We start from the raw sequence: 26,326 nt of genomic DNA, 5'->3' as shown, positions 1-26,326 counted from the left end.
CACCAGCATAGCTTTTATACATAAACCAGAGCCAAGATATATCCCCTATGCACTGACTGAAACCAACAGTTCATGTGCCTTGATTACTTTTACCAGCCCCTAGCTCACTGTGAGACATGAGAGCTGAAGCAGAAGATCCTTACAAGGAGGAAGTAGTCTGGAGAGATGAACAGACATGGATTCATACAGGGTTGTTTTACGCTGTAGGAAAGCTGTTGAGGGAGTGTGCAGGGTTTGCATTCTGCTGGACCATTAGCTTCTTGTCCAGCTGCCCATTCTGCACTTACAGGCACAAAACCATATTAAAGGCTGTGTTTTGAAAGTGGAATAGAATACAATATTCTAGAAGTTCATCAGCCCCATCTCTGGTGACCTCTATGGCAAGACTGGAACCAACCTATCAGAGAGCTGCCAGTCTGTGATAAAACTCTTACCTCTGGATAAACACCAATTGATTTTTCTATGTTGTCCCGAACACTGGCCTTCATGGATTTCTCCACTTCCAGCAGCCAGTCCTCCACATTCTCACTGGGACGGATGGCAGTAAACAGCTTCACCTCTTCTCCTTCACCAGAGTACATGTGTGTGATCTGCAGGTCTTCCTGGAATTTCAGCTAATGGAAGAAGCACAACAGGAGATACGAGTGGAGGATTTCTTTTCAATCCGTGCCTTCCTGCCCCTGGGGGACAGCCAGCCTATACCAGTGTTTGCTCATTATAAACCTGGTGCCAAACTTGGTTGCCAGTAGTGATGATAAAGTGGGCGACAGACGTGCAAAATGACCTCTCCAAATAATGGAAAATGATTGTATGAAAACAAGAGATTCACATAGCTTGTGACTTGAGTGAAGCAAATCAAATTATAGGTAGGATGAACATTTCTCATCGCCTGTCTAGGATTCAGACCCTTGACTCCCGCTCAATTCTGTAGATTCAAATCATTTCCCTTGATGTCACAGTGCCTGGTTTTAAGAGTAAAATTTTAACAGCTTCTCTGGTGCCCCAGCATAACACTGAAAGTCCCCTTATTTATTCCAATGGCTTTGCACCAGGTTTCCAGTTCAATTTCCTTTCTATTTTTCCAAACTAATGACTAGGAGATTGGTTTTACTGTCTGAGTACTGTGGTGGTTTGAGCTGTGACTAGCTATGGAGTCTGAAGTCTATTAGGAATAACAAAGAGGAAAAATAGCCGGGTTAACTCCAGCTCCTAGGAAGGGATGAAGGCAGAAACTTAATTCAGCTCAGGCTTGTTCAGTCTTTGTCCCTTCTGGGGCTGTCAGCAGGAGAGGGATGCCATCCAAACAAGGTGCCTGCGAGTAGAAAGCTAAGTCAGAGCTATTTCTCCTGGCTTCATGGTGAGATGGACACACCATCTCCAGAGGGAGTGTCTTCTCCTCCTAGAATGGATATTTAAGTGAATTTCTCTAAGTCAACTTTTGCAGATGCCTATTTCCCCACAATTCTGAAGGACAACTAAGGGCACCCAGGTCATGGGCAGATGCCTGGCTTTGAGATGTCTGAAGTGAGGTTGCAGGAATCCCACTTCAGGACAGGCAGCACCTTCCAATGCCTATGTACAGTTACAGCTTCCCAGGAGATACTTTTCCAAACATCAGAATGTGAACTTTCCTCCAGACCTCAGAATGCCTCCAAATTCCCATGACACAGCTTTCCAAAGGTAGGCCAAGCCACTTGTGTGCTTGCTTTGCCTACCCGTGCAATGTTCTCAAAGCACTTGTGGAGGTGAGGTTGTACAGCCGTGGGGTCTTTTGTCTGAGACAGTATTTCCAGCAGCTCATCATCTGATAGGAAGTAGAACCTACAAACAGAGAGAGGTGTGAGGAGAGGCTCTGTTTACTGCAGCAGCAAGGGCTAAGTCCTGGCATGATGGGGAACAAGCCTTTTGTGAAAGAAACTATTTCTGACTGCTCACTGATCTCTTTGTATTTGTGTAGATGAGCAGCCACCATCCAGCCATCTCCCTTTTTGTAGAGACAGATTTCTCCCTCTGCAGAAGTCAGTTATTTCCAAGCAAAGAGGGTTTAAATGAGTATCAAAGAATGTAAGTCTTCCTTCAGGAATAAAAGTTACTTGGAGGTTTTAATTTTACCCCACCCTTTCTACATAAATCCTGAGGCATAGATATGCAACGATGCTATCAGACTGCCCTTAACTCACCACATTTGTGTGTGCCTGTTTTCTCCCCATCAGATGGCAGCATTGAAAGGCACAGCTTTGCTTATGTTTGCAGGCCATGAATAAATCCTAAGCTTAGGTGGTTTTGCTCTTTCTTGGCAGAATGAACTGCAGTGAGCCTCTCATATTTTCTGAAACAGGGAGTGCGATCTACCCCTATGAAACTTGGGGTTACCTGGGAAAAGCGCTTCTCTTTGTCTCCAGATATTCACTCAGTCCTTTCTGCACAAGTTCAAGTAGTTTGTTACAATTTTGCAGCTTCTCCAGTAGCTCTGGATCAGGGCACAAAGTAATCACCTACAACAAAATGTGTAACAGAGGAAGCATCAGTATTCTGAGCATGTGGGAGATAAGGCAGTGGAGATAATTGGGTTGCCCAGTGATGTTACTGACAGGATTTAAATGACTCATTTGCAGGAATTCTCAGGGATCTGGAGAGGTGTAAGCTTTGTGGGAAAGGAGGGTAAACAGCCCTTATGGAGACAAGCATTTCTGGGTTCCCCTAAATACCAGCATTTGTAATACAGAATACAAGTGGTGAAGGAGTTCTGGGAAATGGAGACTGGATAACAGAAGAGAGTAGAGCACTATCATCAGGACACAAAAAATAGGCAAAAATAATGGTTCTAAAAGAGAATCAGTCTTGAGGGAGGATTGATTACAACCACAGCATGTTACAAGAGTCATAGGAGGCAGGGTGTCTGTGTGTAGCGGAGGAGGAATCTGGTGGGGTGGAGACTTTGGTGGAAGGCACTACAGGGAATGGCTCCGTCCATTCAGGCACGAGAAAAAAAGGCCAAATTCCGAGAAAAGAAACCCAGCACAATGCCCTGGACAAGGCTACACAGTTAATACAGTGCTGCTTATGTCCACACCATTATAAAAACAGTGACTCAAAGACACAGTCCTTGTGTGAGCACAGCTTCGAGGTGTTTGAGATGCCTGCACTGGTTTTCATCAGGGCACATACCTCAGGGTTTGCATTGGCTTTTTTCATGACATGCCTCCAATCCTTATCCACAGTGTTGTAGCGCTGGCTTTCCACTGGGAGCTGTCTTTTGATGTCCTCTGAGCTAAAGATTGGCTCCAAGTAGAGCCAAGAGCGCTGACAGTTCAGCCACTCCTCTAGGACATCCTAGTGAGAAGCAGAAAAGCATATCAGGACACCATGCTATGAACCTGTTCAACAAAACCATCCAAACTGCACCAGAACATGTTTAAAAAAACAAGAAAGGGAAAAAAAAAAGAAAAAAAAAAAGAGGTGATGCTGCACTTACACTTTCTATACTTCTAAAATCTACCTACAGGATCAGGAACTGCAATTTCCTTTCCAAATAATTAACAACTTCTTAGCACTCCCCTTTTCAAAAGTTTTGTAACTTTTCTCCTGCAGCACTGCTATTTTGTCAGAGTCCTGCTGGGAGCTCCTGGTTTGATGAGCAAGTGCTGGCACAGTCTGCCAAATCCTGCTTAAACAGCAGTCTTCCTACACCTGCTTTCCTACACTGAGATGTGGATGATTAGCATGGATTTCACAGGGTCTGTAAGAATCTGTGAGGTCCACTCAGTACAGTATGATTAGAGAGACCAGTAACACTACTCACAGCAATAGGAAAGTTCTGGCCCTACCAAAACATGTTGCAATAGGCAGCAAAAGGGCTGCATTACTTTCCTTGAGTCAGAGGGCTTCCACAGGCCCTATTCTTCCCTAAAGACTGACACTCTCTTGATAATTGCCCTTTCAGTTCCCAGCAGCAACTGCACAGTGTCCACATTCAAGCATGGCAGCACAACCCAGCTGCCTGTCTTCACCACACGTGTGTGGCTAAAAATCAGTACCTGTGTCATCTTCAGCTTAGTTTCCCACATGTTCATCCTTTCCTCAAAAGGTTTCTTGAAGGGTGAGAAAGACATGCTCTGAACCAGGACAATATGATCATCTAGGAGCTGAGAAATGTCATCGGTGCTTTTCAGAATATAGGTTTTTGTGTTTTTGTAAAGTGTCACAATGAATGAAACAGATTTCCATTCAATCTCTATCTTGTTGAGTGCCTGGAACAGAGGGACAAGTAATTTAATTTTCAGATACAAGCTGTACAAATGGTTATGCCAGCTTCCACAACTTTCTTAAGGCCACTCTCTAGAAAATGACAGATTTTTGCTCTTGGATTCCACTGGAAACTGCAGCTGTGTATTTTATGCAAGATACAGTCAGCAACAGCACATTTCCTCTGCATTGTCCACAGGTTCAACACCTCAACACCAGTGCTGAAACAAACACCTTGAGGGAAAAAAATGGCAATTTCACCTCCAGGCCTGTTTATGCTCTAGATGCACAGAGGCTGCCAGCAAAGGGATTGTTAATGACTATGATTAATGACAGCTTTGTCAAAAGGGGAACTATCCATTGGGAACTTGCCTGAGATTTCAGAGAACAAGAGCTGCCAGAAGGTCAAGACCATCTTAGATCACATCTGAACTGATGAACTGAAGCTGAAAGACCATCTAATCTATGAATCTCCAGAGCTAGAAAGGTTTCCCGGCACGTTTACTGGTTTAAAGGATTTACCATCCCCATTCCCAGTCCCTAATCCCCCTGACATAACATTTGAATGGCAGAGTGCAGACAATCAATTTATTTTAACTTAACCAGTCACTAATCCCACAGTGCGGAATGAGATCCAAACAGTGGATCAACATAACCATAAGGCAGAGCTGTTAATGCCACAATTGAAATTCTACACAGAGTAAGTTCTTCTACTGTGTGAACCCAGTTGTGTGGCCATTGCTTCCTTCTGTAAGGACAGCAACCTTCTTTCTTGTGCTGCAGAATGTGTCTAATGCTCTGGGACAAGAGGAACATCACCCAAGGCAATGACTGCCTGCTCAACAGAAGCCTATTTGAGAAGCAAGCACAGACACAACAAGTCCTCTCTTCTCACATTTTCGATGGCGTATTCCTTGCTGGCTGTCTCAGCTACTTTGAGAACACTCTCCATGTGGTCCTGCAGGTTCAGTTCCAGGCAGCGACCAAATGTCATGCTGGGCTCCAGCTCGACACCGGCCTTAACCTGGTTTGACAGCATCTCCCAGTGCCGACTCCTCATCCCAGGATTGCGCAGCCCTTGAATTAAGGGCACGTACTGTTTGAAATCATCCATCTTGTCGCGAAAGCTCATGGCGACGCTCTGGCAGTCTTTCAGGGAGAAAAACAGAACATCAGCAAAACAGTGTGTGAGGAAGCTGCCTTAAGGAACTTCTAGAAGCTGGCTAAAGCCTGGTGTGTATGCAGTCACATGGTATGGGGTAGGTAAGCAGCAGGAGAGAGCACTGGCAAATGCAGGTTAAAGTAAGGAGGATCTGAAGGCTCTCTCTACATGGCCATTATTCAAGCCAGGATTCAAGCCTGCTCCCAAGAAGCAGATCTGCCTGTTATCAAAAGCTTGTTACAGGCAAGCCCATGCTAAGCAGAAGTGTGCCTTAGGCTAGAGCTCACCAGATGAAGAGAAGCAGACAAATTTAACTTCTTAATATGGACTAAAGCATGATCATCTGCCAGTAGATATTTTGGAAGTCTCAGTCATCATTTCAAGATACTCATTTCTTAACAAAACTCCATTTTAATTTATCTCACACCACAGCTAACATCATCCTCAATAGAAGATGGACACTAAGGAGTTAGAAGCAGGCTGGGATCCCAGTCAGGAAATGGAAAGTGTGCAGAACAGGCCCTGCCAGCCTATGGCCACACTAGAGACAATCGTACTTGTGCCTCATATGAAGGACAAAGTGAGGGAAAGGGCTTTTCTCTCTGGGGGAATCCTAGAAAGTCTCTGCACTGTTCACATCCTCCCTTTTTTTTCAGCTTGCGCTACTCTGTGAGTAAAACAAGGGGTAGGTAAAGGACATGGGACTTGCTTCCTTTCTGAAATCTGGCTTCAGCATGTGCCCCCTTTTATTGCACCTGCATAGCTGCACTGCGCGCTCACAGCAAAGATGTGACCACCTCGCGCTCTCTGCTGGGGATATGCAAAGGCAAGCCAGACTCAAGGACAAAACAAATATGTTTATATTAAATAATACCAGGCACCAGAGAATATTGCAATGAACATAAGCAGGTATTCTTAGTATTTCTGTTTATCATAGTGATTCATAGTTACTCACGCATCCACTCATCACCTCCTCCATTGGGGCTGATTCATGGCATTGTTTAAGAGCAAGTTCAAGTTTAAAAGGATGAATCAAAAATCACCCACAGCAAAACTATATTTCAATCTAAGCCATCTGGCAGGAGATTTTAGAATTCGCTCTAAAGAATGACCAACACATCTCTGAGAATCAGGGAATGGCAAGTTAAGCTACAACCGAAGTCTCAGTTTCAGCTTTATTAGGAGAAATGGTCAAAAGACCTTCATGTGAATTGCAAGGGCTGAGCACAATCATCTAAACTTCACACACATTCAGGCAAGAAGGAAAATTGTTATTACATTGCAGAGATAATTTCATTTTATTCATAACAAAATCAAAACCTCTTCTGGCTTGCCATTAAATGCACTGGCCAATAAAGAAAACAAGATTGGCCAAGAAAACAGCACCTGCAAGACCCAGATTCAAGTTCCCTTGCTTCCTGACTTGCACAAGGGCTTAAACCCACATGTCTAGCCAGTGGGCTATATAGTAACTCTCTGTGACTAGCCTGGATTATTGCACTATATATATCTATATATCTATATTTATATGTATATCTTCATCTATCTATATATATATATATATTTGAGTAAATGCTAACCGCAACATCAGAGGGAGGCTGGTGCTTCAAGCATCTAACTAGTATCTAGATGTGAATCATCATAGTTTCAGGAAAAAAAAGCGGAAAATATCTTTGCTAGCATTTTCCCAGCTGTCTCTAATACACGTGTGACATCCCCACAATCCCTGTTTAGAGCACTCTGTGACATGCCTCACATCAAAATGCTGGTATGCACCAACTTCCTTTCCCCAGACTGTGCATCTACCTGGTGAATCCTTGAACTGCTTCACGCATCTCTGCATGGTCTTAACAGAGTCATTGACATTCTTTTCTAGCTCCTCTGCCTCAATTTTAAGGAGAGAATCATTCATCCAGCTCTCGTTCCACTTTATCCAGTCTGACACTGTAGTCCAGAGATCATAGTATGGCTGGAACTCCTTAATCATCCTGGACACCCCACTGTACTTTAGAAAGAGATGAAAAACAACATAAGCAACAAGTGTATTCAGGTCCAAACAACAGCTTACATGTCAAAAGGCCAAAAAACCCACCTATTTTTTGAATCTGAAGCCAGCAATGAGAAAACATGTATTCCAGGAGGATATATCAGACTTCTCCTGGGCCAACAATATGTATTCCAAGGGAGAGAAACCAGCAAAAACCAACATACATCCAGTGGAGCTGTGCCTGCACCATGTGTGTGGCATGGAAAGCACTCTTTCCACTTGCCTCTACAAAGCTCTCCTGCAGAATGAGGAGATTTTGATGGACAGGCCACACACCATCAGTGAAAGCACACACCACACATCATATCGAAACTTGGCTCCTTACAGGGAAGGAGAAGTAACCACAGACTGAAGGGTAAGAAAGGATCATCATGTGAACTCCACTTCTGGTCTGCAGCCAGGCTTGGCTGGATGTGGATGACAATGACTCATTGGCAGCTGAGCAGCTACAAGCAAAATGAGTGTTTGCAACTATATAAACTGTTGCTTTAGGAGAACACCACGCTCCAAGCCCAGCCAGCTGCCAGCACCCACTATGCAACCACTCGCATTCACACCTATAGACCTGCAGCAACAGCCTTAGAGAAATGGATGCATCCTAACTGCTGCTTCAAGACCTTCCCCAGCCAATTTCTCCTCGTGAACATCCCTCAGATGTCACTGTGGGCATCCAAAGTCTCTCACAGAAGTGGAAATATCAGATCCTGATCAACCTTCCACATTTGCCTAGGATCAGCTCTTCTGCAGCCCAGAGGAGCGATGAAGCAGTGTAGTCAATCTACAGGACTGAGGAACAGTTCCCCAGATAAACCAAAACAGCATGAAGGATTCCTTCCTGAGGAACTACATCTCATTATTTGCTCTACCTGCCGCCTAGAAATCCCAACAAAGATCAGAGTCCTGTAGGTACAGGACCTGACACTTACATCAGTAACTCTGATGCCAAAGAGTCTTTCCCTGTTGTTGTAGAGAACTGCCATTTCCTGAAGCTCCTTCTGCTTCTTCCGGACATCCCTTGCATCTTCAGCCAGCTCATGGGCTTGGTTAACGTCTGACTGGACAGAAAATCCACCTACAGTCAGCTGGAAGAGAAAAGGCAGGCATAAATTTGGATTCTGAAGCTGTGTGCTGCTTCTAGAGATATCAGCTTCCTGGTGTGCTCTTTGTTACATTCAAAGGCAAGATTTTTATGCTTATGATTTCATCTCCTCCAAACCAATTTCACTTCTGTTTAGACTGTGATGAAAGGGGTGAGGAGAAGCAATAACCACTGGTCAGGTGGAGGAAACTGTAAATGTGATGACCAGTTGCTTGTCTTCTTTGTGACAGTAGTTAAATCCCCAAGGAATAGGAACAATAAGTCTGTGCCCAAATTTGATGCTGAATTTATACTGATATTTGTTACAGAACCAGTAAAGTGCAAATGATAGCTCTACTAGTCACTCAGTGTGTTTCCAAGCATTGTTTAACAACACATATCTAGAGCTTCTCTAATAAATTTTGTGTTTTGTTTCGGTAGCTTGGGTTTGTTTGTTTGATTTGGATTTTGCTTTGCTATTTTGTGTGGGTTTGTTTTTATTTGTTTGGGTTTTTTGATCCAGTGTTGGGATATTATCATTTTGGGAACCTGTTTCCAAGAAAATCTAGGTCAGTGATTCCACCTTTCTAAAATGGCTTTTTTCCCCTGAATGAAAAGACTTTCTGAGGAAAAAATAAACTCAGACTGTTTTAGCAGACATCAGAGGTATCTCAGCTCCAAAAGTCTGCATTTATTTCAGGGTCTTTTCCCACAAGATGAGTTCCATGGCTGAATGCTGTATTTTCCCCCTTGATGGCAGCGCATTACAGGAGATGCTCTGCAGGGAACTGAGTACACAAGAAAGAAAAAGGAGGTGCCCGTGTTGCCTGAGCACCAAGAATTGGAACACTGTATAAACATCTTCTCAATGAAAAATGAGTATTTCTGCAGAGTCTTTCACACAAAAAAGGAAACTCTTAATCAAAAGCCAACAAAAAACCAAGGGAGGGTGTGTTAATATTTGGTCTAACAACATATTCACCTCAAAACTCATCTGAGTAAAATCTCATCTGAAAGTTCCCCACCTGGCTGACCACAAGAGCTTCAAGACCCCCTTCTAGGGACAGTTCATTGTCAGGGGCTCAATACCTGCATTTCCTCCAGTTTGTCTTGAAATTCCTTCTGATCTGCAATCTGCATTTTGCGAAATCTTTCCTCATCCTCTATGTGCTGGAGCCGAATGGACTCTGAGTCCATAGACATTTTCACTGGCCAGTAACTGGCAGTCCACCTGCACTCACATGATACAAGAAAACAAATGGGGGAAAAGAAAATAGGAGAAAGAGACAAGCTTTTTGAGCATATGTTTGAAATGCTGAAAATAACAGAACGAGAAAGCCAAATCCCACCAAACAAGGAGGCTTTACAACAACAGAAACACATGTGGTTTCAACAAAACATTTTTTTCCAGCTTGTCTTGTTGATATGCAGTCCTCGTGACTAGCCTATTCAGCTGGAGAGAGCCGGGGAGAAGTGGAGGGCCTTTTTAAAAGGAACAAATCCACTACGCTGCTGAAAAGCTAGGAGACAGCAAAATAACAGTTGGCATCCAGAGGGAATGTCTGTCTTTGAATGTATTTGCAAGGAACTGAAAAAAAATGGGGTCAGAGTCTCGGCTTATGGCTTTTCAGGGCTACTGAAAAAGCCAGTCTCCTGTTAAGCAGGGCAGTGAGGGGCCAGAGTAACCCAGATACAGGGAAGCCCTGGATTCTGCAGAGTGCCCTGGGGAGAGTGTTGTAGATCCAGGAAAGGCTGCACAAATTGGCTGCTCACGCTAAGGCAGGTTTCTTGGTTCTTGCTCAGCCATAGCCCACCCATTAGTGCCTCCACTCGGACCCTCAGCCTGTGTGCAATGCCAGGTAAAGGTTTGCACATTACACTCACTGGAGCCCACACCCCTCCCAGCACCTGGGGATGCAGCCATCTCCTACCTGTCCTGCCCGTGGCAGGTCTGGGCAGTGGGAATACAGCCACACCTGTTCCAAGCTGGCCTAGGGCTGAGCTGCTTTCCTGCAGCTTCTGTGGGGTTTTTGCACCTTGCACCCCATGTTTCTAGTTTCAGAAGAACTCTGCAGAGACTAACTCAGGTTGCAGACATACTGGACCAAGTACATGTCATAAGAGAAGTTCTCCCTGGGCTGAGCAAGCTTTAGAAGCCTTGTAGCTGTGTTTGTAAACTGACCCTGCGATTGGGGCATACTCAGGCCGCAATCGGAATAATAAAAGTAAGAGGAGGATGCTTGGAGAAGAACTGCAGTAATAATAAGGGTTCAAATTCTTTTCTAGTCTTAAGAAAACCCTGGGAGTGCTCCTATCTTGGAACTGCTCATTTAGTTTCAGGCACAGACTAAATGGTGCGCTTTGAGACCTTGACAATGTCTCAAACCACCCCCGCCCTCCAAAAAAACCCAACAAACCAACAACCAAAAAAACCCAAACACCCAGAGAAAAGGGTTTTACTATGTTTAACAGGTTAATAGCTACCAGTTTGCCTTGCCCCAGGCCAGAAGGCAGCATGAACCCACACTTCTTGTCTACAAACTTCATTTCAAGAATTCAGTGCTCATATAGCCTGAGAGACACTTAAAAGTTCTGCAGGAGCCCTTGATAGACACATGGCCCCTGAAGCACTGAGAATGGTAATTGCTGCAGAGTCCCACTTTGACAGTGGCAGAAATGCCTTGTGCTCACTTGTCAGTGAAATCTTCTTCAGTAAGATTGTAAAGGAAGTCGTCCATGACCTTGTAATCTTCCATGACTTCCTCAATCAGTTGCTGCACAGGGTGAGAGAAAGAGAAAAAAAGTAGACACCTTTAGACCATGCTGATTCCAAGTCTCTGGTGTACACCTCATTTTCATGAGGTGCCTTTGAAGAGCGTTAGTCACACAAGCTTAATGTGATGTGGGCTGCTTCTGTACTGTGTGAACAGTGGGAATGGATTTACAACCCCTTGTTCTGTGAACGATCATGCCATCATCACCCTCTGTTCTATGGGAATGAAAAGAAGTGTGACCTAGTGGATAAAGCGCTGGACAGAAATCGAGTGTTTTAGGTTATCCTCCAGGTTCCCTCATTGGCATGGACGAGTCAGCTTACAGCTTGATGCCTTTGTTCCCCATTTGTTCAGCTGGGAAAAGACTTACACTTCAAATAACTTTGCAATAACTCAGCGCTAAAATGTCCTATTAGAAAAAATATATTAACAGCAATTTGAGCACTGGGTAACAGAAAGATTTTCTTTAAAAAACAGCATTCATTTTTAGAAGATAGCTATTCAGTACACAAATGCAGAGTGGATAATGAAGACAGCAAAATGCATACATAAGTATTTTAGGCAAGATTTTTAACTGCTATTTTGTTTTGCAAAGAGATTTAAATTTATGATATATGTATTTAAAAATACAAATCTTAGGAATTATAAAAATACAAAGCCAGGAATCTCGTGGCATTGCACACAAAGACATGCAAGTAAAAAAAAAGAGCTCTGCTTCTGAGACACCACACATTACATTGACAAATTTCCTCCTCGCTTCCCTTGATGTCCCTGTCCAAAGGAGAGCCTGCCCTACCTCCTGCACTGCCAGCTGCTCAGGCACTCCCTTCAGCCAGTCCCGCAGCTCAACCAGCTCCTCAATGTTCTTCGGTTTCTCATGCATTTTGATGCTGATGGTTTCATATGCTTCACAGATCTACAGCAGGACATAGCAAAGACCATCAAAAAGTCACCATTTGCTAACAGACAAACTGGGAAACCTGCCCTGATCCACCCACTTCCCATTCTGAAGGTGGTCTAAGTGATGAGTACACGGCCCTGTTTTTCCTTTCCCATCCATCTCATTTGTGCTCAAACAGAATGAGACTGCCAAAAAAAGAGGAAGAAGAACTGCAGGTATATAGTGGAAATGATGTTAATAACAGATTTAGACAACCAGCTGGCAGAGGCAATTACCTATATTTCAGTTTTCCTCAGAGGAAGCAGGACTTTCCAGTTGTCTACTAGACAGATTTTTCAATCCACTAACACACTTTTTTAAGATGCCAAGGTCTTGAAGAATTTCATCTCAAGAGCTACAGCTTTCAGGCAAGTAATTTATTAAATATATTTAATACTTCCTTTGGTTGAGTTTGCATATGTCCCCTATAATTTTAAATAATCAGCCCAGAGTGATCTTTAAAATATCCTCATTAATGTGGCCTTCTGGCCATTTCACAAAAACACAGCAACCTCAAAAGCAGAAGGATAAGACAAGACAAGACAAGACAGATAATCCATTGAACCAGATAACTTACTTTCTGCACCTGTGAATGGAGGGTTTTAGCCAGCATGTCCAACATGGCAGTGGCAAGTGCTTTGTGTTTATCAGAGAGATTATGCCTAATATGTTCTATCATGACTTGAAAGGGGCCAATGATAATAGAACTAGGTAGAATGTGGTCCAGGGTCTCCTTTTCAGACAAGTACATGCTTACTATCTTCATCACCTCCTGGGTAGGTGGAAATTGCTCTTCATAGTCTCTATAAATTAAAACACCAACAAAAAAATGGCAGTGCAGACCTTAAGAATATTTGAGCATCTAGGCTGTTTGTATCCACTCAGAGGATAAAGAAATTAAATTACTAAGGCATACATTTATACAATAGGTGCGGAGTGGAATAAGAGCACAAAGTATTTTAGCGGCAGAAAAGGAGTAGAAAAAATAGATGAAAGAGGAAAGAAATATGGCAAGAAGAGAGGGAGAGACAAAATAAAAGCACTGGTGTAAACAGGGCAAGATCAGGAGGCACTTCAGGGGAGGGTAGGCACTTCAATGTATTCCAGGGAGAGACGGGAATTTGTTAGATGGGATTTGTAAATTGATTAAGTTGGAATAAAAAAGGGCTTAATTCCCACTGTTTGGAGAAAACATATGACCTAAACAGAAGTCCACTAAAGTAACAGAGGCTAAAGGACAGAATAGGTGCAAAGAGTTTTGGCAATGAAAACAATGAGGTTGAAACAAAAGAAAACATTACTTTCTACAGAATGCTATCAGCCTGAGCAGACACTATATGAAGGAGGTCAGAGTCAAGTATGCTAACTGGATTCTCAAACAGGATGATTCATTTTTAGGGCCATTAATATCTCCAATTACACTGACAAGCATGACAGGAATGTGACTGCTGTCAAAGACAGGAAGAAATTCCCAGTGCCACCACCAATGTCCTCTAAAAGCATGGACTGTCGCCCATGACTGAAGGCAGCCTCTGACAGGGGCCTGATCTCACATCTGAGCACGTGGTCTCAGAACAGCCCCACACTCTCCCATCAGCACATCCACACAACAGCTTCCACAAAGGCTTGTCATTGGGGTCACAGGGGTTCTGTCAGAAGCCACTTACTTTAGGAAGTACTTGATGTCATTGTTATTTATCTCTAAGAACTTCTCATATCTCCTGCCATACGCTTGGAGAGGGATCCGAGTCTTTTGAATGGCAGAGCGCACAGCCTCACGCAGCTCTTCCACTTCTGGCTCCTGCAAACCCACAGATCCCAGCATGGGGCTGCCTGTGATTTCCATGTTCTCCAACACATACTGGAAAAGGAAGGAGAGAGGTCTTTCAGTACAAACAGAGTTAACTGTGCCTCCTCAGGAGAGGGGCAAAGCAATCCCTGGTGGCACCTTCGGGAACTCCTGCAGTCCACACTTCTACACTGTGTCAGGAATTGCTTTATCAGTTTTATGTGCCCTCCTCCCCAAAGAATGAGGATCTAGGGAGACAGGGCTTTCACAGTAGCAGACAGAAAGATGTATATGCAGAAGAAAATTGCATCAAATGGAATTGGAAAGAGTCTTATTTCTGTTATGAGTCTGCTTTTACCAGCCATCAGGCACTAGGGGCAACCAGAGCGTCCATGTGTCCACAGAACCTGTAGCACCAAAGCAGAAAGGACAACCAGAGAAAAGAGCTACAAGGCTGGGGAGATTGAAGAAATCCTATCAGAATAGAACTGCATTAGCACAGTGCTGTGCCCAGATGAATTTAACTGAATTCCCAAGTACCCACTTCTGCACCTCTCTCCCTCAGTACAAGCTCAGGGGTGTCTGTGCTGAGCTGCAGTGCACTGACACGTGCTCAGCTGTATCACTGTTGATGCAGAAGTGTTCACCTGCTCCAGCTGTGGGATACTGTGAGTTGCCAGGATTCCATTGTCGAATAGAGAAATGAGGGATGTCTCAAAGCTCTCCACAGAGGGGCTGAAGAGGATGCCACTGCTGTCTAGCTCAATGTCTGTTACAAAGAGTGGATTCCTTTGAGGCCTGTGGTGGGAAGAGATAAGAAAGAACAGGGATGCTTTTTGAGAATATGATACACAACTGTATTGGTCTGGTGCTGATACTAAAATGCCTTCTGCACAGGAAAGGAAAGCAGATGAGAGGACTGTCTCATGCAGATGAAGATATAATACACTGTGTTCTCAATTTAACAGTAAAGACACTGAGAACCCTTTTTTTATCAAAGGTGAAGGAACCATCAATCATGACATATCAGGATCCCCAAAAGTCATAACCTTATCTTGAGAATTGGAGCTTCTTTACAGAAAAACTGCAGGTGCTCTTCAAACTGGGCATTCAGTATCTCCAATATACCTTTAAAATGCAGCTTCTGGAAGTTAGATTAGTATTTCTCAATCTTGCATGTGACCAGCATGGCTCAGGATCAGCTGAAGTCAGTGTCAAGACTTCCACTGATTTAAAGGTAAGAGGCCTCATGTGAGTGGCAGGGCTTTTTTCTTCTTTTCTTCTGGCTTTCCACTTCTAAGTGTTCCTTCTTTGATACCACAAAAAGCAAAAATCCTTAAATCAATACCCAGTGGAATAAAATTTTAGGCACTGTGATAACCTAAATTTGGTGTTCTTTAGAGATCCCAGGCCAGATTCTAATTCTGAGGTTTCATTTAAGAATGGAATTAAGCATCCATGCTCCTGGCATCCAGAAAAAGCTAGCAGTAACAATCTGCTCCCCCAAGAATGCTGGAGGTGGCTGATTTTTAGAACAGTACATCAAAACAGCAGACCTTGCTTCTGATGGGCTGCTCCATATCACTAACATCAGCTGGAAAGCTGCACTAACAGAGCAGCCAGCTCTGTGTCCTTCTTCCATGCTCCAGTGAACATGTCAGGTGGAGGATTAGGGAAAACTGCCCAGTTTAAAGGCCCCATACAGAGCAAAGCTTGCTTGCAGAACAGTAGTTAAAAAGACTACACTTTTCTGCTCTTTCCATCCCTTATTTTTCTTTCTTTCTTACATGTAGGGACTGTTGGTGATGTCATCTCCCCATTCCATGTCCTTTGAGCAATTCAGGACACTCTGGCAAGCATCCAGCACAAACTGGGTGAAGCTGTTGAGCGAGTTCTGTACCAGGTACCGCAGAGAGTCCTGAAGCATGAATCTGATGCGCTCCATCAGCTTACACAGCTTGGACCTCTGGTATGCATCCCAGTCACTCTCCTCCAGGTTGAACCATTTGCCTGCATCACTAAGGCTGCTCTTAATCGCAGTCTTTATGGTATCGATCCAAGTATCCTTGAGAAACTCCTGAACCTAGGGCAAAGAAAAAAAAAGCAAGCTGAGTAATCCTTCGAGGGCTGATGGGAAAACGGTATGGCAAGGTGAGCTGCTGGAGCAGAGAAAGGTTGTTGGACCTTTCTCTGCTGTGAAAGAAAACTGTTCTCTCAGAGCTGTGGTAACTAAAAATAGCTCTCAACCCCCCTCCTCCACATGTGGCATCTGAACCTGGTCATATATCTCCTTTGCTGACAAAAGACCCACAAAAAGAAAGCCTGGTATTAAAAAGTGGGAGTGCTCTGTTCTCTGTTTTATTCACCGTGTTTCCTTTTTCTCTTTCTATAGAGTGGTATCCCTGGAGCTGCCTGTGTCAGGGTCCCTCACAAAAAGTTGTATAGACAGTATGATGAGCATGTAAAGGACAGAATGTTGTCTTCTCTTGACAAGTGAGAAGAAAGAGCAGAAGAAGCCAAGGGCAGCAGCAGTTTACAGTATTTTAATTTATTAAAATACCACCAAGTGTCACTTCTGCTCCACAGGCAGCTTGCTGTTTGTGTGTAATAAAAGAACCTTAGTCACCGAGTGGATGACAACACTGCCTAGCTGAAACAGCATGGGACTGGGAAGGACCAGCACGCTCTCTGCCACTGATTTAGTGTGCAACCCTGTGCAAGCTACTCCATGTGGCCACATCCAGGGTGCAATGTGCTGCCCTCAGTCAGAGGACATGAAGATCCTCTGGTGGGAATTACCACAGAGCTGCAAATTTTTGTCCTACTGTCTATTGGCATTGCAAGCAGAGTAATTTAATTAAGTGTATAAAGAACATAGAGTGCCAAAAACCATTATCCTCATGAGTGTTTCAGGAGGAATCAAGGATCTTGTGCCTTGCAGCTGGATGGATGGGGAAATAAAGAAAAAGAAATAAAAGGAAGAAGAAAAAAGAAACTTTTGACTGCCAACCAGGACTCCTATCTGTGTATAAACCAGGTGGAGGAAAGAGGGGCTGCAGCCCTATATGGCCACTTGTTTAACACATGACAAAGAGCACGGTCAGCATTGGCTGACTAACCAGGGGACTATGACTCTTTCAGCCCATTCTCCCCATATCCAAATAAATTTGACAGGCACATGCAAATTCCTCCCTTCCCCAAACATGACAGCTCCTTTGACAGCTCATCAGTTTCCAGAAAATCAATCTGCAGCTGCTGCATCTGCCTAATACACACTGACAGCACTGCTGGCTGCTCCATGTGTTCACCCCTCACACCTCCTCTGCTCACCTGAGTGAAGGTCTGAGTCTGCATCTCTTCAAATTCCTCCAGAGAGACAAGTTTGGTTATGGTTGTGTTAAACAGAGACATGACAGCTGCCTTGTTGCACTCATCTTGTACCTGTGCAAGGAGGTGGATGACTTCTGGACTGGTCAGGAGTGAGGCAAAGTTGAATTCTCTCTGTTGTCTACGAAAAGGATAATCTGGGGTAGAGACAAGCCCTAACACCAAAAAAAGAAATAATGTCATTGCCTGCAACAGCCATTTCAGCTTCTGTTTTTAGAGTACATGTCCCCTTGGGAAGCACTTGTGAAAAGGACTCTGCTCTAATGCACAGGCCTCATCATGCAGCAGCTTCAGCAGAGGGCTGGAATGAAAGAGAGAGTCTGCTCTGCAGCAGAGACCTGCTGCAGCCTCCCATTAGGGGCTGAGGTGCTGTCTTGGTGCCTGACCTTCCCAAAGCTTTGGCTCATGAAGTTTCCATGAGAAAGAACACTGGAACTGAAGAAACTTACCACTGAGGCTCCAGGGCACAGCTGAGTCATCTCATCTGTGAAACACCTCAAGGCCTGTGAAGAAGGTGCTTGTGAAGCACCTCAAGGCCTTCCTGCCTTTGGAAGATTCAAGTGCACAAAATATACTCCCTTTCCATCTTTTACTGGGGCCATTTTCCTCCTGTTTGGGACTCCAAAGGAGCCTGAGCCCTCTTCCACACCCGAGGCACTTCCCAGCTGGGCACAGCAGGAAGCAAGGCAAGGCAGTCAGCCCCAGCACAGTGGTAAACTAATCACACTGCCAAACTTTTGGTGCCATTAAGGGTACACTTGCAGAGTTACTGCAGCTTAGCTGATGAGTTCCAATGTATTATAGTGAGGTAACATGAACATGCAAATATACCCTAAAAAAGGGGAGACGTACTCAAAAGTCTCACATAATCTCCTGTTGCTGCCCCTTGTGAGCTCCAGTCATTACCATGAACCTGAGAGTTCCTACAGCAAAGCACGAATCCCATCAAAGACAAGAGGTAACCACACTGAATGCAAACTGCTTCACTGTGTCCCCTACCTTTCTCTGGTGCTTCCTTCTCTTCTTTGTCTGGCAGGGTAACATAAGAAAACATCTCGGGTTTGGAAGCGACAACTCTGTCAAAGCTGATCCTGTTCATGGTGTGTTTATACTCTAACTTCACTTCTTTCTCCAAGCTGCTTATACAGTCTAACATGCTGTTACAAGATACAGAAACACTGAGAAACCATGGCATGGGTTTGAGCACATGCATGTCTGTATCATTACTGCAAATTCCACCCCTCTCTCCCTCCCTCCAAAATTTGCTAACCCAGAAGCTCACCTACCACTGAACACATCAGGAGAATTGTGCAGACAATGAAACAGTCAGCAAAAGTATCAACTGGACTTTTAATGACAGAGGCAAGCAGGGAGTGAGGACTAGGACTGTAGCCCTCTTCTTAAGTGCCTTTTCAGTTCAAAGCAACTGGGTAGAAACATTATGGAGGGAAGGAGAAGAAAGAAGAAACTAAAGAAAGTAGCTGGCAGCTCTGGAAAAGTTGGGCTATCCAAGCTGGCCTTTCATTTGCCTCCTGCTGAATGCCTCTTGTTGTCCATTTCCTCAGCCAGAACACTCACATAAGTGCTGAAACCCTGCCTTAGGAAATCATCATCCTTTACCTCAAGCAGGCAGAGTACCTTTCTTTATCCCTACATTTCTGCTTACAGAGACTAATTGCTCTCCTTTGCTCCAGTTCAGGCCAGCAGATCATGCAGCTCCTCACACCTTCCTATTTCTGAGCAAGGCAATCAGTCACGGCTGATTCCCAGCAACACCACCAGTGGCTCATGATTCATCAGCCCAGGGACATTAAAATGCCTCCCCAATATGAACTGCATCACAAAGAGATACTGCATTATATCCAGGTGGAGATCTCCTGTTCTGTTTTCCTCCCCCCATGCAGATCTTTTGATTTGTTTTAGCAGCTGTTAGTTAGGTAGAAGGGTCACCAGCAGACAACAGCCAGGTCTCTGGAGACAACGACGGTGCACTGAAGGTGCTCTGCAGATCAGTACAGCAATGACTGATCTGTTCCTCAAAAGCACAGGGAGACAGCAATGACAGCCATGTCGTTTTTGTCAACCTTCTTGCTGTTGAAGGCCACATAACTGCAGGCATAAACATGGCTTGGTGGGTCTGAATATGGAACCTACCTCAGCTGGGAGCACTGACAGATCACCCATCCTGTACACATGTCTCTGGGGCTGCCATCTGACTACTTCTGATGCCACTCTGGGCAACAGAGTAGTGTGCTTGTGCACAGAACGGAAGGTAGGTGAGATCTGCCTCCACTGACACTTGTTTTGTAGCCCTATGAAGTCCCACAATGTTTATGGACTGAAGGCTGAGCCCCCAGACATGTACATGATGCTTTACCTCTTCTCATCCTTCATTTTGGGAGTCTGCATAGCCAAGCGCCTCATCCTCTTCAGGCTTTTCTCACTGATGGTATCCAGCCCCTCTGTGGGCATGCAGTCCACGTAGAAGTGGTACATGAGCAGCCCCTGTGTCTTCTTGCGCAGGTTGTCGGCAGAGGCCACGCGCTCCGCAAACACCTGGGGATCCTCGGCCAGGAACTGCAGGCAAACTCGTGGCACCCAGTACTGACATGGCAACAATGGAGCTCTTCCTGGGAAATGAAAGTACAGCTTACAAGAGTCTGCAGGGAAAACAAAACTCAGAATGGCTTGCAGTGCTAACAGCAGCTTTTTGATAGACAGGATAATTGGGCTGCTTGCAGGAGATCAAAATGAGGGACCAAAGCTGAGGACAGCGAGAGATAAAGAGCATCTTCAAACTTTTCAAGAGAAGGGTACTTCATTTTAATCTGTCCACATTCCCTTTCAAAATGGCATTGACCCAGAAAGACCAATATTTTACTCTTCTTGAAGACAGGAAGGATGGGAGAAAGAATAAAAAGAAAGGTGTCTCCAAAGTGAAAACCTCAAACAGGGTCAAATTAAGATGTGGAGCTCTCTTCCCTGGAGGCTTTTTCAGACAAGTTAAACAGACACATATCAAGACAGATAACAGTGAAAGGGATTAAATGACTTCTTGGTGTCCTTCCCATCTCCAGCTAGGAAAAGCATGGGTAATGAACTGGCTCTCAGACTACATGACAGGTCCCAAAAGACCTTATTTGAAACACACCTTGTGGAGTTATTCCTCCATTGAGGATGGGTCTCCCTTCTTCATCACGCACTAGACCTTTCTTGTCTGTTTTATGAACCAAGTAGAGATCTGTTTCCTTGTCATAATCCAGAACACCAACATCAATCCACTTGTAGATCAAATCCTGGCTTTTGGGGTCCTCTGAGAGAGCCAAGGATTAAAACAGGGTTAGTCCATTTACCTGAAGGCTACACCAAATGGACTTTCCTGATCCGAGTGGTGATGCCACAGTCAAATCCATTTGCTCATTTGAATCTCAGTCAATCTCACAGAGTTTCTGCTGTGACCAATTAAATAATGAACTTAGGTCTTATAGCTTAGGATTTTCAATGTTTCACACACACCAGACAGAAATGTATCTCTATTGATACCAATATGGATACAGATCAGGACAGCATTATGCTGTCCATTCAACCTGAGAAGGGATCAGGTGTGGTGCTCCTCAAGACAGCTGCAAGCAGAACTCAGCCATCACGTGCTGGCTGCCCAAGCATACACAGAGCTTATGCTTTATGCTTCAGTTTTGCAGACAGTCAAGCCTCTGGAGGCTGATCCAGAGCTGCAGATGCTATTTCCCATGCTTTTAAGATACTGCAGATGTGTTAATATGAGCTGCAGCCACAGCTGGACATCAGTACAACTGTACCTAGTAATGCCTTCTCATTGACAAGGCTCCAAATGATGGGAAAACAATGTCCATGTCACTTAATTTGGCCCAGGTTCACTGTTGTCTGAACTCATCTTCTGATCCTGCACTTGCAGTGAAATCCAGGCAGAACATACTGTGTGCAAATTACCTAATTCCATGAAGATAGCTTTGCACCAATAAAGAGAAATTTTGCCTGTGCTGATGGAAAGCCCAAAGGCAAAGGCAACTTCTAAAAAAAGTGGAAACAGTCCAGGGAAGGACTGGCAGTCAGTGAGATCTCTGGTCTCTTGCTCTGACTGCCTGAGCCTGGTCAAAATGAGATATGGCTTTTCAGCTACTTAGAGCTACGCTCATCAGAATCTGCATGTTCCCTTCTGCTGAAAGGGCCTGTAACTGTTAGTGTTGCCCCACTTGAGCAGTAACTGATTCAAGTTTTACCATGTCCAAGTACATCATCTGTAGGTAAAAGGGCTTTTCCCGGCACTGGCTTTCTATCAGAAGATCCTGGCTCCAGTCCTAGTGAGATCCACTCTTCTGGAGTTCGACAGTCAAATTCATCATTGTCAAATACCTAAAAAGGACACGAATGAAATTAAAATTTACTTCAGAAAAAAGAAAACCCAATAAAAAATTTCATAAGAGGAAAACATCAACATGCAATTCCTAAATGGGCTACAAAATATGGAAATCAGTCCAGGTGCAAAAGCTGTGCTGATCTTTGGTCGACAATCTTCTCCCAAACAGCAGTATCTGTACCTCCAGCCCTTTCCTAGGGAGAGCAGACCAACACTTGGAGAGGTTTCCTGCAGTAATACTGCTGACTACTGCGTTCAGAAGGAAGCAGGAGACACCTTTCCTTTGGACACACAGAAGCCAGGGAGGAGCACTCTCAAGGACTATTATTTTTGACAGAAGTTGTGGGTACCCTGCAGAAGATGCCCAGCATCTTGTAGAGACCCTTCAGTGCCTAAGCCAGCTCCACAGCATTTCCTTGTTTTGTTGCTTGTTGTGTCAATACTGGCTAAGTGTCCTCAGAAACCTCCTGTGGTATAAGCAAAGAGACAGATCACAAGTACCAAATGTGCTCTCTTACCTTTAATGGGAGGTAGATGGGAAACACAGTATCTTTTTTCTCCTCAATAGGTGGTATATTGTCAGGGTCATAGTGCCTTGGCATCAGCTGATTGGAGTCTATCCCCTTGCTGGCCAAGAGCTCAGCAATATCAAAGGTGAGATAGAGCCGTCTCCTCCTGGTTTACATCAGAAGAGGAAATAACCACTTATGTGCCTGTAAGCATTCCCATGACTACTACTCCACTTTTTCACTGTGCGCCCCTATCAGTAAAAACATTTTTAGTACACATTGCATCCATGTCTATTTCTTCATTTATAGCACAAAATAATTCAGTGGAAGTGACCTAGAACGATGAGTTATTCCCATCTATAAATTATATACATGTACTACTGTACTAATACATTATAGAGAATACACAAACCCAGAAATCAAAAAAAGAATGACACAAAGATGACATAAACACTATTTAAAAACCATGTTTTCTTCACGTATCCCAGTGAATTTCTTTTGCACCCTCTGCAATGCATGCACGCCCCACTTTGGAGACCATTGCCTTACAGGACAAGGTTTCCTTAAGGATTTTTGACATGCTATGTCTTGAAATCAAAAATCAACACCCTAATCTGCTGTGTCCATTCCATGATGATGCCTCTAGCCATCTTCTGGTTACTTACCTTTCTACTTCAACCTTCCGAGGGTTTTTCCCTGGAAGCCGTTTGAAAGGCATCTGCACTTTGGGATTAAATGATTGTACAGGGAAATCTGACTCATCGAGGATCTCAGTGGATGGTCCAACCATTTGCTTATCCAGGAGACTTTTAAAATTCCCAGGCATCTTGAATCTTGTGACTAAGAGACAAAGAGAAACATCTGAAACCACCAGGCTTTACTCTGCTTTAAAATCACACAGGAGGACTCTGCTGTCTACTGGGCTGTCTGCAGAAGTCACTTCACTAGATTTGTACGAGAAATCAAGCAGACATCAAATTAGAAACAGAAAGACCTTTTTTCCCTGTGACAATATGTGATTATGGTTTTCCAGTATCCAAACGATGGCATAGAAGAAACCTCCACTGAGAATTACTGTCATGCAGACTTTTGGGAGTCAGGGCACTGACCTGGCTCCGAGGAGCTCTGTTTCATTCCTAGCTTTGCTACAGACTCTCTACATGATAGTGGGCAAGTTACTGTCTCTAGTGCACATCACCCTCAGAAAGGGATGGGATCCCCCTGCCTCTCTGGGGGCCCTGAGACCAAGAGTCAGTTGTAGCTGGGAGGAACTTGGTCAAGGTGGTGATAAAGGGTTTATGAATATTACAGGGGAAAAGAAGCTGCACAGGTCATCTTTGTCTCCTGAAGTGCCTATTCACACCTTGGGACAAACCCCTCTCTTCTCAGCTTTTGCTCAATCAAACCACCCACTCACTTCAGCAATGGTGTGAGAAAAACTTGAGTTAAACAGCCAACAATCTCACCATTTGGCCAAACGTTTTCAACAGAAATTTGGACTAAGCAAAAAGTATACATTTCCAAGAACTGGCAGAAATTAAACCATGTCATTTACCCCATAAATAAACCAAACTGTTTATATTGCTAAACAAGTTGCAAATAATAGAACAGCAGCAAACTGGGAATTTGAAGCTTAACCTAAATTAAGTAATTGCATGCAAGCTTTAAAAAGCACTATTCCCTAGACAGAGCTAAGCATTGAACTAAAAATAGATTTTAGTGGAGTGAGAGATTTTCCTTTGATGAACTTTCACACTCTACCAAGGAGAAACTTAAGAGTCAGGTTTGGAATTGGGTATTTTGAATGTCAAGCTTTGAATCCAATTGTTTACTGTGTTGCATTTGCTTCTGGAGTCATAGACCTGACCCTTGATTTCAAAGCAATTGCACAGAGCAGCCAATAATGCCAAAGCCAGACATGTTTTAGGACAGTTAGGTACAGGAAGGGTCCTATAAGAGGTCATTGCCCTGTCCTTCTTAAATGGCCCGTGACTCAACCCTTGTAGCTGTACGTTGTCTGCCTGGAGACTAAAGGAAACAGCCACTAACTGGCTCCTCTCTTTCTCTACCTCCCTCAGGAAGGGCAGCTAGCCTGGCATGAATGTGCTCTTAAACACTTGCATGGTCCATAATGTAATTTTGAGGAATCCCTAAAATGCAGCTCTTTAGCCTCATGCATATCGCTTGCTTGGGGTCTTTACAGAATGGCCCTGATTTGTATTTGTTGTCAAGGAGCACAGCTGTTCCAATTTAGTCACTTCACTGTTGCCAAATCCATGGCACCATCCATTATGGCACTTTGTGCACTATCAACTATTTATGTCAATACTTAGTGTTTCATTTGCATTTATATTTCCAACCTGATGGCTTCTTCCCCCTTGAAGAAGCAGCAGATCATAAATAGAGTTCTGTCTCCACTTGTTAAAGATGAGTCTAGCTTGTCAAGATTCACTTGAGGAAACAGTCATTTGTCCTCACTCATGAAAATAAATGTCACATCTAAGCACAGGAGGGTGGTATATACAGTTCCCATCTTTCTCTAAAATCCTCTCACACACACATTTTCTTCCCACCCACTGCCAGTCTATGATCCATATCCCCAGGAGTGCTCCAGGGGCCAGGAGACTGCTGGCAAACCTTCAACCATTCTCTGTTCCTATATTTGAGCATCCATGACACAAGTTCTTCTTGTAAGCAGGTGGCATCAGCAGCTCTGTACACACAGAGAGCTGTTGCATCTATGGAGAACAATCCACTCTGGGGTGCAGCTGGGTGCAGAACAAATAAATGAGGGAAGACCATGATTTTGGCTATATCTAAATCCCGAATACAGCTTTCACAGGCAGGTCCCATTTTTGGGGTTGTCATGTACAGGGCCAGCAGTTTAACTTGATGATCCTTGTGGGTCCCTTTTAACTCAGGGTATTCTATGATTTTCACAGGAAAAGGACACTGCTGGCTCCATGCACAGTAAGAACACATGCAAATTCAGTGTTCTGGCAGCAGGACCAGAACTCCCACAGACACCAGCACAGTCCACCCTGAACCCTGGGGGAAGTAGATATATCCAGGAGAAAAGAACGATGGTTTTATCACCCACTCAGATCACTTTACTGCACCTCTAAATGAAATTTGATTTTCATGGGATATTCAAGCAGCTCAGCACCATTCCTGAGCACTGAAAATGAAAGCAGAGCACAAACCCAGAGGCAGCAGCCTAATTCCCAACATGCCCACTATAGGCAACCTTAACAGTTATGCCCAGTTTCCTGCCCCACCTCCTTCCCTCTCAGTGTATTTACCATTAGGGGTGTGCTGCTCCTGGTTTGCCTGGTTCACCAAAGACCGGGACACGTGGGGGCCACCAGAAGCACCCTGGAATGTGAAGGAAGTGTCAGAGCACAGTCATGGCATAATGTGAGTGGGGATCATGGAGGTACAGAGAGAAAGTGTGACTGTAAGACCGACTTTACCAGGTCTTTAGGGGCAACTGAGACTGTGAGTAATGATCAGAAAAGGCTCAGAGATACAAATACCTGAAAAGTTCAGCCCAGTGCACAGGGACAGAGGATCTCCCAGCAGCATGTGGCCTGATGTCAGCTTAGGATGTTGACTGGGGGCTGATTAGGCAGCCAATCATGAGGGTTCTACTACCAAATATCACCTACAGTCACAACCACAAGCCTGCCTGCCATACAGGCATCCCAAACCCAGGCAATTGTGACAGTGCTGTCACTGACTGTGGAGGAAGGCAACACAACTCTGACCAGGATGAGCTTCATGGCTTCACTTTGTAAAGGTCAAGGTCTTGCATAAAGGCCTCTGAGCAAAGGAAGGGCTAGGACCTCAGGTGAAACCTAAACGTGTCCACACCAGCTGTACCATCAGTCTTTTCCTTTCAGGACAGTGTGGGAGAAAGGACCGCTCTTTGCACTTACCCCTGAGCTACTGGAGGTTCCTGGAGTAGGCACATCAGCAGAAGCCTCGCTGCTGGTACTG

The 26,326-nt window shown here is 44.3% G+C and overlaps 1 protein-coding gene across 1 annotated transcript in view; it reads right to left on the bottom strand.

Annotated features, from left to right (window-relative positions):
* DNAH1 (dynein axonemal heavy chain 1) overlaps nt 1-26,109 on the bottom strand; it is a 66,091-nt gene extending 39,982 nt beyond the window's left edge. Inside the window, exons 1-24 of the mRNA XM_058845207.1 lie at nt 26,068-26,109; nt 25,630-25,702; nt 22,993-23,167; nt 22,337-22,493; nt 21,682-21,814; nt 20,574-20,735; nt 19,800-20,052; nt 18,422-18,579; nt 17,366-17,577; nt 15,823-16,118; nt 14,683-14,833; nt 13,914-14,107; nt 12,824-13,049; nt 12,103-12,222; nt 11,224-11,306; nt 9,622-9,763; nt 8,381-8,536; nt 7,214-7,412; nt 5,141-5,394; nt 4,038-4,250; nt 3,169-3,333; nt 2,374-2,495; nt 1,716-1,821; nt 435-614 (exon numbers count right to left, since the gene is read on the bottom strand). Coding sequence (XP_058701190.1) covers nt 435-614; nt 1,716-1,821; nt 2,374-2,495; nt 3,169-3,333; nt 4,038-4,250; nt 5,141-5,394; nt 7,214-7,412; nt 8,381-8,536; nt 9,622-9,763; nt 11,224-11,306; nt 12,103-12,222; nt 12,824-13,049; nt 13,914-14,107; nt 14,683-14,833; nt 15,823-16,118; nt 17,366-17,577; nt 18,422-18,579; nt 19,800-20,052; nt 20,574-20,735; nt 21,682-21,814; nt 22,337-22,493; nt 22,993-23,167; nt 25,630-25,702; nt 26,068-26,109 — 3,972 coding nt within the window. The remainder of the gene's footprint in view (nt 1-434; nt 615-1,715; nt 1,822-2,373; nt 2,496-3,168; nt 3,334-4,037; nt 4,251-5,140; nt 5,395-7,213; nt 7,413-8,380; nt 8,537-9,621; nt 9,764-11,223; nt 11,307-12,102; nt 12,223-12,823; nt 13,050-13,913; nt 14,108-14,682; nt 14,834-15,822; nt 16,119-17,365; nt 17,578-18,421; nt 18,580-19,799; nt 20,053-20,573; nt 20,736-21,681; nt 21,815-22,336; nt 22,494-22,992; nt 23,168-25,629; nt 25,703-26,067) is intronic.
* Nucleotides 26,110-26,326: the final 217 nt, after the last annotated feature.

Source organism: Poecile atricapillus, chromosome 9 (assembly GCF_030490865.1).
Source record: "Poecile atricapillus isolate bPoeAtr1 chromosome 9, bPoeAtr1.hap1, whole genome shotgun sequence".
Classification (NCBI taxonomy): domain Eukaryota; kingdom Metazoa; phylum Chordata; class Aves; order Passeriformes; family Paridae; genus Poecile; species Poecile atricapillus.
The sequence above is the reverse complement of the archived record's forward strand: the minus strand, read 5'-3'. Positions and strand labels throughout refer to the sequence as shown.